This window comes from Mercenaria mercenaria, chromosome 15, assembly GCF_021730395.1.
Source record: "Mercenaria mercenaria strain notata chromosome 15, MADL_Memer_1, whole genome shotgun sequence".
Taxonomy (NCBI): domain Eukaryota; kingdom Metazoa; phylum Mollusca; class Bivalvia; order Venerida; family Veneridae; genus Mercenaria; species Mercenaria mercenaria.
This window is the reverse complement of record NC_069375.1, coordinates 19,610,966-19,623,617: the sequence shown is the minus strand read 5'-3', so window position 1 is coordinate 19,623,617 and position 12,652 is coordinate 19,610,966. Positions and strand designations below refer to the sequence as shown.

Here is a 12,652-nt window from a genome sequence, read left to right as displayed (position 1 = left end):
TAAAGATTTATGCAAGGTTTAATAAATTTATATTAAATACTTTCTGAGTTAGGCGCGTCACAAGGTGAAAATGAAATGTGCATTTTTGACTATTTCAAGAGCCATAACTCTGGAAAAAGAGGACAGACCCAGATGAAAAATAGGAGGTGCGCAAGTTCATATCGTGATTAGGACTTGGACAAGGTTTCATGAATTTGTATCAAATACCTTTTGAGCTATGTGCGTCACAAGGTGAAAATGTGCATTTTTGACTATTTCAGGGGCCTTAACTCTGGAAATACCCGAGATGACCCACTTTCGACCTTGATCTAGATCTTCAAAGCAATCATTCTGACAGAAAACCATGAAGATCAATTGAAAAATACAGCTTCTATCGCATACACAAGGTTTTTTCTTTGATTTGACCTAGAGACCTAGTTTTTGACCCCAGATGACCCATTTTCGACCTTGGCCTAGATTTCATCAAGGCAATCATTCTGACCAAAATTGATGAAAATTCGGTGTAAAAATCAGTCCCTATTGCATACACAAGCTTTTTCTTTGATATGACCTAGTGACCTAGTTTTTGATCAAGGATGACCTATATTCAAACTCTGCCTAGGTTTTATCATGGCAATCATTCTGACCAAAATTCATGAAGATTAATTGAAAAATACAGCTTCTACCGCATGCACAAGGTTTTTCTTTGATTTGACCTTGTGACCTAGTTTTTGACCCCAGATGACCCATTTTCAAACTTGGCCAAGATTTTATCAAGGTTATCATTCTGACAAAATTTCATAAAGATCAGTTGAAAAATAACAGCCTCTATCGCATACACAAGGTTTTTCTTTGATTTGACCTTGTGACCTAGTTTTTGACCCCAGATGATCCATTTTCGTACTTGGCCTAGATTTTATCAAGGTTATTATTCTGACAAAATTTCATGAAGATCAGTTTGAAAATACAGCCTGTATCGCATACACAAGCTAAATGTTGACGGACAGAAACACTGACGACAGATGACGGACGCCGGACGCGATCACAAAAACTTACCTGAGCATTGTTCAGGTGAGCTTAAAACACAAATTACCATCTATAATAGCAATAGTTGCTGAAAATCTCCATCACAAACTTCAAGCTGGATATCGGCACCTATTTTTGGCATCTAGAGTTTCCTCATTACCGCCAAGAAAAACGCCAGATAGCTCCTTTGTATCATCAAATCTTGCAAAAATCTGTGGACTTGTATATATTAAACATTAATGAATTAACAAATACATAAAGTTTTGTATCTCCAGTCCACCTATTAGCAATCTCATTAAAGTACTTGATCTTCTAAACGAAGATCTGAGAACGACCCACTCACAGTCGTCTTCTGTATATTTTGGATTTCCAATATTGCTATTTTTATTTTCGCAAATCTATTTTTATTTGAACCAATCAGACAACTTGTTCGAATGTCAAAGAGTAAGAAATATTTGCAGTCAATCCAGGACTTGAACCCGGGGCCTCTCGCTTACAGAGCAAGTGCCCTACCGACTGAGCTAACCGGCTATCTGACATCTTTCGACATAAAAATTGTAGATATCAAAAACCAAGGCTTTTTAAAGCTTGCAGAATGTTGTAAGTTAGCTTTTGATTGGCTAGCGGAAGGGTCGTCAGAACGAGGCTATCAATAGCTCGTTGTCAGATCCTATGCGTAGCGTAATAGGATATGTACTTTAGTCAGATTGGCCTATTAGGTGCTTTACAACATACATAAAATTCGGAAACTGCATCTATATTTATTTGCAACTGTAGCTAGCATGACAAGTTCGATTTCCTAAAGACTTGCAATTAAACAAGAGGGTGAAGTGGCCCTGAGTCGCTCACCTGAGTTATGAAAGCTAGTAATGTTTTTCCATTATTTGAACCTAGTTATTGAACACAATTGAGCCTCCATGTTTTTATGCTAAAAGATTGTTTCTACAGTTAACAATTCTTTTTGAGCACAAAGATGTTAATATGTGAGCTTGTCGGTCGGTTGGTCCGTCCGTCCGTCTTTGTACCCCCGACAACAAAGTTGTAAGGGGGGTATACTGGTTTCAGGTTGTCTGTCTGTCTGTCCGTCCGTCTGGCCGTCTGTCCGTAGACGCAATCTTGTGCGCACCATCTCTCCTTATCCCCTTGACAGAATTTAATGAAACTTCACACAAGTGATCAGTACCAACAATAGTTTTGCATGGGGCATGTTAGATTCTTTCAGAAAAAAATTTGCAGAGTTATGGGACTTTGTTTTTTTGTTACTATACTATATACATAGACACAATCTTGTGCGCACCATCTCTCCTCATCCCCTTGACACAATTTAATGAAACTTCACATAAGTGATCAGTACTAACAGTAGTTGTGCATGGGGCATTTTAGGTTCTTTTAGAAAAAAAATTGCAGAGTTATGGGACTTTGTTTTTTTTGTTACTATACTATATACATAGACACAATCTTGTGCGCACCGTCTCTCCCCATCCCCTTGACACAATTTAATGAAAATTTACACAAGTGATCAGTAACAACAGTAGTTGTGCATGGGGCATGTTAGGTTCTTTCAGCGACAAAAATTGCAGAGTTATGGGACTTTGTTTCTTGTTAACATACTATGTACATACAGTCTGCATATGCAATCTTGTGCGTGCCTAATCTACCAAACCCTTACACACAGTTTAATGAAACTTCACACAAGTGATCAGTACCAACCCTAGTTGTGCATGGTGCATGTGACATTATTTTAGATAAATATTCTGCATAGTTATGGGACTTTGTTTTTTTTGTTACTATACTGTATACATACAGTCTATATACATACAGTCCACATAATTATGCAATCTTGTGTGCGTCAAATTGCAATGTACTGTGTCAGTGCATGCGGGGGTACATTCATCACCTTTAGTGATAGCTCTAGTTTTGTTTGCATGGTTTTCGGACAATAACTCATAAAGGGCTTGCCATATTTAAATAATTTAGGGTAACATCATAAAATGATAGTTCAAGTTCGACTTTGGATACAAACCAACAATTGTTTTGACATAGTTATGGCCCCTTTCCAACTTAAAGTTTGCAAAACTCAAAGTTTCTGGACAATAACTTATGAAAGGCATAACAAGATTGTATTGACATATTTGAATGATTTTGGTACACAGGTGTAACATCATAATCAAATACAGGTGAAGTTCGACTTTAGCTACAAACCACCATTTTTTGATGTAGCTATGACCCCTCTCCAACATAGAATTTACCATACTTTTGTATCAAGGCCGTATTATGGGGTATTATTCGTCACTCCTGTGTTCTAGTTTGACATAGTGACTTATCTTGGATCACCCAGTTTCAAAATGACTTAGATTTCATCAACACAAACATTTTCTGACCAATGTTTACTATTATCCAATGAAAAACGCATTTTCCATCACGTATACAAGGCTTTTTTGTTAGACTGGACATAGTAACCTCCATTAAACAAACGCATGTGCGACACTAAAATACAGAACTAGTAAAAACATAATTAGATAGTTATTATAGATTGGATAACTGTCTGTTAACATGTTTTTCTTATCAACAATCTAGTTTTAGTACATACTACAATTCAACGGCAATAAGTTAGGTATGACATATCAGTTATTCTTGGTGTTTTTGCAGTATTGTCATGAGAGTACAGACACGCATTGATGCATAAAGTTCGTCAATAGCGACCCTGTCTTTGTTACTGTAGCCATAAAATATGATGTTATCGTCTATTAGCCTGAACACGAAAATATTTATCTCGACGGCCTCAGTGGATACCGTATTTATCATTATCCTGTGACAAAATACGATGGTGTCATCTAGGTTTTAAACAATTAATATTTTTTCCTCGTTAGATATGGCTGCTTTTCGTAGCAACATATCAATCTGTTTATCATTTTCTAAATTCATCAAATGTTCCTTGTGATATAAATTTATCGTATGTTTTTTTTTTCTGAGCTTATTTTAACGAAGCCTATATAAAATACCGGTGTTATCTTTTGGCAGCGAGCTATTTAATCATCTGAGATTATTTGACGCCGCTGATTCTCTCTTAAGATTCAAACGTGTGCACAAATACTTTTAAGTGCAGCATAGTAAATGCATTTTGCGAACTATTTAATCTAATTGTGTTTAAACAAGTTGTGGTTGAGGCTTTTGCATTCATTACGATGGATTTATTTTGGATTTCTTTCGTTTTCATTAGTGTAATACATACTACCACAAGTCATTATTCCTGTGGACCGTATAGAAAATGTCTATGTTACTCTGACAATAAAATGGACTGTTCCAGGACAATGCTTCCTCTGGGTCAGATTTGTAAAGAAATTGGTAACGTTACTCGGCCGAATATTACACGCTTGTATGCTGAATATAATGGTATTAATCAAGTATGTTCAGCTTACTTAGAGGGATGTGAGAGACTTACCAGTATGTATCTGACAGGAAACAATATTAGTGAAATAAGTAATAATGCATTCAACAATTTCAAAATTCTTAAATTCCTTGACATTAGTAATAACAGTTTACGTGTATACCGTGAGAAGGGAGATCACATTCTTGTGTTCCCAACTTCATTAGAAACTCTGATGTTGAATGGAAATTTCAAGCATGAAGTGACAGGAAACGAAACATATCCAGACCTGCAAAACTTGTACCAACTAACAACGCTGCAGATCGATGGTTTGAAAAACACGCCTTTTCCAAAATGTTACCGTTACATCAGAAGCTTGAAATATTTAAAAGTGTCTGGATTAAACGGATACTGCAACTTGCCTCTGGTCACCAATAATACCTTTGAAAGTTTGCTACATTTGCAAGAGTTAAATATATCATCATGTAATATAACAAGTATACATGCAGGAGCTTTTCAGAAGCTTTCAATGCTAGAAGTCTTAGACCTGTCTCAGAACATGCAGTTAGGATTTCAGAATTTGAGAAACGTATCATTTGGTCTTCAATTCACAAATATACAAGTATTGAATTATTCAAAAGTGTACACTACGTTTGGAATTGGTACACGGGTTCAGAAAAGAGATATCTGCTACCTTTGGAATACAACCCTTCGAGAGTTTTCTGCTAACAGTAACCGTTTGATATTGTTCGAAACAAACGCAATAGCGCTTCTCCCCAAAACACTTAACATAGTACGCTTGGAAGATAATAAGTTTACATTTTCTCTGTACCTTTTACAGGTAGTCTGTTTGTCAAACTTAACCGAGTTATACTCCAATATGCAAAATGCAGCTCACAAGCCGTCTTTATATTTTCAGCAGCCAGAAAATCTAGTACCGAAATATGCTTCTGATTTAGATGATTGCCCCTTTATGAAAGAAAGTTTTTTGCGTAATATCAGTAACTCTATTGATGGATGTCCTTATTTTGAGCCAAACAAACGCATAAACTTTAGCGAACATTTACCAAGATTTCCGAAAAAATTGAAAAAATTATATCTGGCTGACAGTACTCTTCAATATAACGTTACATCCATTTTTATTAATCCACCAAATAATGAAATTGAATACATTGATATTTCTGGGAACGTCTTATATTCTTGGGCTGAACCTGTAGGGCCTTTTCCAAAATTAAGATATTTAGACTTGTCACGTAATTATTGTTCATACGTAAGGCCGATTGCGACAAAATATCTTAGTTCGGTTGAAAACTTACAATTTCATCAAAATTTTCTTGGATTAGTTCTGTCTGATGCAAATGAAGGTTCACAAATATTTGATAATTTAACTAATGTTAAAGTTCTAAATCTTTCATCAAATATTATAAAGTACATGGCACCAACTGTCTTTTCTAAGCTTACCAAACTTGAAAAACTAGATCTTAGTGTAAATAATATAGACGCTTGGACAGTTGATGTCAGTAATTTAAACAGTCTGAAGTATTTAAATTTGCGATTCAACGCTCTCCGCAGCCTACCGCGAAGTCTTAGAACAAAATTAGAAGATAATCTGAAACGGCATGGAGGAAGATTTAAAATTGATCTAAGAAACAACACCATAGCTTGTACTTGTGAAGAAAAAGATTTCTTGAAGTGGATGCTTAAATACAAAACTAGTATGGTAGGCTTTAGAGGTTACATTTTTCAAGATAACACAGGAAAAAGAATATCAGCAGATGTTTTCATTGCAATGGTGAAAGGACTTGATAAAGAATGCAAATCATACGTTCTGATAATAGTTCTCAGTTCCATTGGCCTTTCTATATTTCTTGCAATTTTGATTGGAGCATTGATTTACAAGAACCGATGGAAGCTTCGCTATCTAATCAGATTGTCAAAAATACGACATTTTGGGTACAGAGACATGACCAATGAGACCGAAAACACTGAGTACATATATGATGCATTCATTTCTTACGCCGACGAGAATTCGCAATTCGTATCGGACAAACTAGTTCCGTATCTTGAAAATCAGGGCTTAAAATTATGTTTACACGGAAGAGATTTCCAACCCGGCAGAAACATAATCGACAACATCTTACAGGCTATAAGGAACAGTAAGAAAACAGTTACTATATTATCAGACGATTTCGTGAAAAGCACTTGGTGTATGTACGAGTTCAACATGGCAAGAATGGACAATGTCTATTCACGTCAAGGATCAAATTGTTTAGTAGTGGTGATGTTCGAAAATATTCCAGCCGGACATATGTCAAATGAAATGTTAAACTGGATTCAGTTAAACACTTACCTGGAATATACCACGAATAGCGAAGGTGAACAACTTTTCTGGCAAAGCCTGCACGAGGCAATCGAATGTATTAACTAGAAGTTGATTTAGATTGATATGACATGTAGATGGTGATTTATATTAACCACATGTGATACTAAGTACGATAGTGATCAAACATTTATATCTACTAAGAAACTTTTCGTGACAAACTTGTGAAAAAATACAAATATTTGATTTAGTTTTCAATAACCAGTAAACTTAGCATGAACGGAAATAAATTAACATGGAAGGCATTTAATGTAAATATTTACTTTATAATTCTGTTTTCTACTTTTGGTACTACATGCGCTATCATTTAGATAGTACTACATGCGCTATCATTTAGATTTGCTGCTAATGTTTTTTTTAATAATAATTATATGAGAAATGTTGAAAGTGTTCAGTCCTCAGAAAGAATCATGATGAGCGAATACAAGAATATCTAAATGTAGGGATTTAATCTAAACACTGTTTACACAAAGAAAAAATATGAATTTGTTAAAAGATTATGAGCCTTGATGCAGTGTATTGCATAACTATGTATTTTGAATTTATTGACAAATACACATGTGTGTTGGTTTTACAAATTTTGTTAAAGGCAGCATTGTTGATTGGTTATTTCATTATTGACAGGTTTAATTTCCCTAATCACTCTTCAGCGTTTATCAAATTTTCTTAGTACAATGGGTTCATAAGATTGTATCAACAATGATAATAGGCAACCAAAAATAAAATTTGATCGACACATGTAAATTGGTTCTGTTTAAAGGGTCGTTTTGGCTTTTACTGATATCATTTCTGGGTACATTTTTAGCTCGCCTGTCACGTAGTTTGTGATCACCCTTCGTCAGTCGTCCGTCGGGGTCGTCCGTCCACAATTTCTTGTGTACACGATAGAGACCACATTTTGTAATCAATTTTAATCAAACTTGCACACAATTTGTATTGGCATAATTTCTAGGTTCTGTCAAACAGTGGCAAGATCCCATCATGGGTTCCAGAGTTTTGGCTCCTTAAAGGGCCAAAATTTGCTGTTATGGCTTGTGAACACTATAGAGAATACATTTTGAAATTGATATTTATCGAACTTGCACACAACTTTTATTGGCATAATATCTCGGTTCCTTTCGAATACTGGCCAGATCTCATCATGGCTTCCAAGGCGGTGCCCCACTGTGTTCCTTTGTTTGTTCGTTTTGTCCTTGTGTGTTGACTTTGTGTGCGCGCGTGTGTGTATGCTTATTGTTCGTCTTGTCCTTATGTGTTGGCTTTGAGTGTGTGTGTGTGTGTGTTGTTCGTTTTGTCCTGATGTGTAAGCTTTGAGTGTGTGTGTGGTGCACGCGTTTGCGTGCTGAGGGGTTCGTTTTGAGGAGGCTGCGCTTTTGGTGCGTGGCACTCCCTGTTTGATATTTTTCTTTGTTTTCCTGAGATATGGTCCCATATAAGGCGAAACATTGCTATTTTGGCTTTTGCAGCCATATAAATATTTCATTTATGGTTTGATTTGATAGAAACTTGCAAAATATCTTTAAAACAAGATCTTAGATTCCATGATGAATCCGTCAGATCCAATCATAGGTTTTTGAGATATGGCCCCTTACGAAAACCGGCTAGATTCTATATGGGTTACTGTCCCTGAAAGGGTAAAAGAATTTCTATTTTGACATTTTCAGCCATATAGAGGTTTCATTCTTGCCATGATTTGATGCAAACTTGCACAAAATGTTTATCTTGATCTCTAGGCCAAGTTTAAAACTGGATTATGTAGGGTCAGAAACTCGGTCACCAGGTAAAATCGAAGGGAAAGCTTGTTAACATCCTAGGGGCCATATTTATGACCATATCTTCATGCAACTTGGTCATCTTTATGATTCCAATGCCAAGTCAAAATGGGACATAGGGGGTCAAAAACTAAGTCACCCGGCCAAATCAAAGGAAAAGCCTGTTAACACCATTGAGGCCACATTAATGACCTTAGTCAGAATGTTTACCTTTATGATTCCAATGCCAAGTCCAAAACTGGGTCGTGTGGAGTCAAAAATAAAAGCCTACTTAAATCAAATGAAAAGCTTGTAAACACTGTAAAGACCCCCTTTACGGCCCTATCTTCGCGAAACTTGGTTTGTTTTGATGATTCCTAGGCCAAATTCGAAATTGGGTCATGTGAGTTCAAAAGCTGGGTCATCACTCAAATCAAAGGAAAAACTTGTTTTACATAGACGTATTTGTTATCCCCCGACGAAAGTCGGAGGGATATAGTTTTGGCGTTGTCCGTCCGTCCGTCCGTCCGTCTTTCCGTCCTTCCATCCGTCCGTCCGGAGCCATATCTAGGAAATGATTGGGAATATTTATTTAAAACTTCATATACATGTTCACCACTATGAGTTCTTGCGGCCCGTCAAGTTTCAGTCAGATTGGCCAAGTAACACCAGAGTTATGGCCCTTAGAAGTTTCTAGTGTTAACTATATAGGGTACTATAAATATGGCAATTTCTGTATCATAACTTTTGATATATTTCACCTAGAACTATGAAACTTAAACAGAATTTAGATCACCATAATGTGGTTGTGTACACACAATTTCGTTTGGATTTATTTGTAAATTTAGAGTAATTGCCCTTTAATTGTATAAAAATCCACATATTTGTACATAACAAACTTACCATTTGGTAGAATTTCATTAAATTTCTTTCATTCTTTTCCATGAACATTTATTGCAAACATGTGAAGTTGTGTACCCACACCTGGTCACCCCCTTACCTTGATCACACCCCCCCCCCCCCCCCCCCCCCCCCCCCCCCCCCCCCAAAAAAAAAAAAAAAAAAAAAAAATCATTATTTTACATTTTTTTCAGACAAACTTCATAAACATGTTCACCACTATGAGGTTATGGGGCCCATCAAGTTTCAGACAGATTGCCCAAGTAACACCAGAGTTATGGCCCTTAGAAGTTTCTAGTGTTAACTATAATATAGGGTACTATAGATCTATAGATATGGCAATTTCTCCATGATAACTTTTGATATATTTGACCTTGAACTTTGAAACTTTAACAGAATTTAGAGCACTATAATGTGGTTGTGCACACACAATTTTGTACGGATTTCTTTTGTAACTTCAGAGTTATTGCCCTTTAATTGTCTAAAAATCCACATATTTGTACATAACAAACTTACCATTTGGCAGAATTTCATTAAATTTCTTTCATTCTTTTCTGTGAACATTTATTATAAGACGTGAAGTTACGCACCCACACCTCGTCACCTACTTGCCTTGGTCACACTCCCTCCCCATCCCAATGCCCCCCCCCCCCCCCCCCCCCCCCCCCCCCCCCCCCGCAAAAATTTTTTTTTTCATTTATTTTAGATTTTTTTCAAACCTTCCATGATTATTTATCAACATGCAAGTTGTACCATTTCCCCACCTCACTCCTCCATACAGTCATGCCCACCACTGATCATGCATCCTCTGCCCCCCCCCCCCCCCCCCCCCCAAAAAAAAAATCGACTTACTATTCGGCAGAATTTCATTAAATTTCTTTCATTCTTTTCTGTGAACATTTATTAGAAACATGTGAAGTTGCGCACCTACACCTGGTCACCCACTTGCCTTGGTCACACCCCCTCCCCCTCCCAACCCCCCTTCCCCCCAAAAAAACAAATAATAATATTTTTTTTTCATTTCTTATTTTAGATTTTTTTTCAAAACCTTCCATGATTATTTATCAACATGCAAGTTCTCCCACCTCACTCCTCCATACAGTCATGCCCACCACTAATCATGCATCCTCTGCCCCCCCCCCCCCACCCCCTCAACTTCATCCTTTTACCTTTTTTTTTTTTTCATTTTTAATTTTCCATCAATATTTATAATCAACATGAGAAATTTTGTTTCCTCTCCCGTTCCCCCGCACCCCCACCCCCTAAAAAAATAAATATATACATATATAATTATATTTCCATTCCTTTTTTTTTTTTTTTTTAAATGTTCAAACCTTCAACATGTTAAGTTGTGACTGCACAAACCTTGCCCTCAGCCATGTTCAAGATATCTTACCTGTGTTCTCTTAAGGACATCTGTTCTTTTATGTACAAATGTACATGTTAATCAGCAACACCTGGTGCCAAACCACTCAAAGACAATATTTCGTTCCAGTTAAACTTCAAGCTCACATTTCAATTAACTGCATTTAATTTTAAAAGCTAAGCTTATTACAATAAGCATATCCCATTCAAAATAAATTCTTTAGTCAGGATCAAAGTATCATACATTTATTGTGTACTCTTTAATTAAACATTTGTTTTCTGTTAAATTGATTTTGACTAATGAAATTATTTGCTTCTTATTAACATCCTTAACTTTTTGACCGATATATTATTTTGCCATTCCTCACCACAAACCCTTTCGGCGGGGGATACCAATTCATCGAATTTGCTTGTTTTTAAAGTAATGGCATCAAAGAAATTTGGACCACAAGTATAATATTTGATACAAATTTCAATATTCTTAATCGTGAACTACTGGCCTACATTTTTTTGTTTTTGAAGTTACAGCATGTGTTTAATTTCTGATACATATTTCAATACTGTTCTTGAATAATCTTAGTCATGACCTACTGCCCTTCTTTCTTGTTTAAGGTACAGCATAGACATTTGGACCACGTAGTTAACTTTTGATACAGATTTTAATATTCATCTTAAATATTCTTACCTGACCTGCTGACATACTTTCTTGTTTCTTAAGCTACAGCAAACAGATTTGGAACTTCTGTATAATGTTTGATACAGATTTCAATACTCACCTTAAATAGTCTTAATCTTGACCTACTGACGTACACTTCTTGTATTTGAAAGAAAATAGGACCACATGTTTAATGTTTGATACAAATATCAATACCCATCTTAAATATTCTTAATCATGCCTTTTTGTTTCCATTACGTGTGTTGGAGATTCGCCTGTAGGGGATTACTTTTATTTACACTGTCCCGTGTCTTTGGAACATGGTGGGGATTAAGAGTGAGGTTGGGTGCGCACCATAAACCGGTTTAAGCTCCCCAGTGGTGCTTTTGCCACTGACCGTTCCAAGGCGGTGCCCCACTGTGTTCCTTTGTTCGTTTTGTCCTAATGTGTTGGCTTTGTGTGTAACTCAGGTGAGCGATATAGGGTTATCATTGCCCTCTTGTATGTTGTTTGTTTCTCATCATTACTAATTAATTATTAATTACTTTGTTTGGCGTTTTGAAGTGAATGTTGCAGTCAATTTTATATGTATTTACTTGATAATTCCTATCTCATTTTATACTTTTAAATGAATTCTAGGAATCTTTTAGTTATTCATTGTTTTGATTGCAAATAATATGATAGCGGAGTATTACGGTTTACACGAAAGCAATTAGGTATTAGAGATATAAGAGTGAAAACTCTGAAAACAGGACCCTGTCCAGATCAAGTCAGAAGTCCGCTTTTCAGAGGATTCCGGGTTTTAGAGGATTTTGCACAGCTTTATGTCAGATGCTTTGTAATATGTATGTCAATTTTTAGAGATAATAGCTACTATTTCAAATTGTTAAAATCGATTTAAAAAACGCAGGTTGCTGATATATACTGAGTATGATACTTAAGTCTTGTCATTATTAACCATGTTATTTAAGATTTTCAGAAATTCTATGCAGCCGCTCCTGTAGAGATAGCCCTACCTTTCAAACCATTGATAAATATTTAATCCCCAATTATAATTGGATTATTGCGGGAAGAACTTATCTCAATACAAAAAAGTTGACCAATGCTTGCATATAGTTTAAAGTCTAATAAAAAAAATCAGATCCACTTTTTAAACTGAAATTTAGATATCATGCTATATGTACCATAACAAATTATACATAAAACAAGAAAAAATAAACTTTTCAATG

At 35.9% G+C, this 12,652-nt stretch overlaps 1 protein-coding gene across 1 annotated transcript; it reads left to right on the top strand.

The window, feature by feature from the left end:
• The first annotated feature begins 3,791 nt into the window (after positions 1 to 3,791).
• LOC123560506 (toll-like receptor 4) lies at positions 3,792 to 9,978 on the top strand. Its single transcript, XM_045352692.2, has one exon. The coding sequence runs from the start codon at positions 4,191 to 4,193 to the stop codon at positions 6,798 to 6,800; it is 2,610 nt and encodes an 869-aa protein (XP_045208627.2). The 5' UTR covers positions 3,792 to 4,190; the 3' UTR covers positions 6,801 to 9,978.
• The last annotated feature ends 2,674 nt before the right edge of the window (positions 9,979 to 12,652 follow it).

What these genes read in the sequence shown, in the direction of transcription:
- LOC123560506 (XM_045352692.2), top strand. Translation starts at nt 4,191, where the DNA reads ATGGATTTATTTTGGATTTCTTTCGTTTTCATTAGTGTAATACATACT.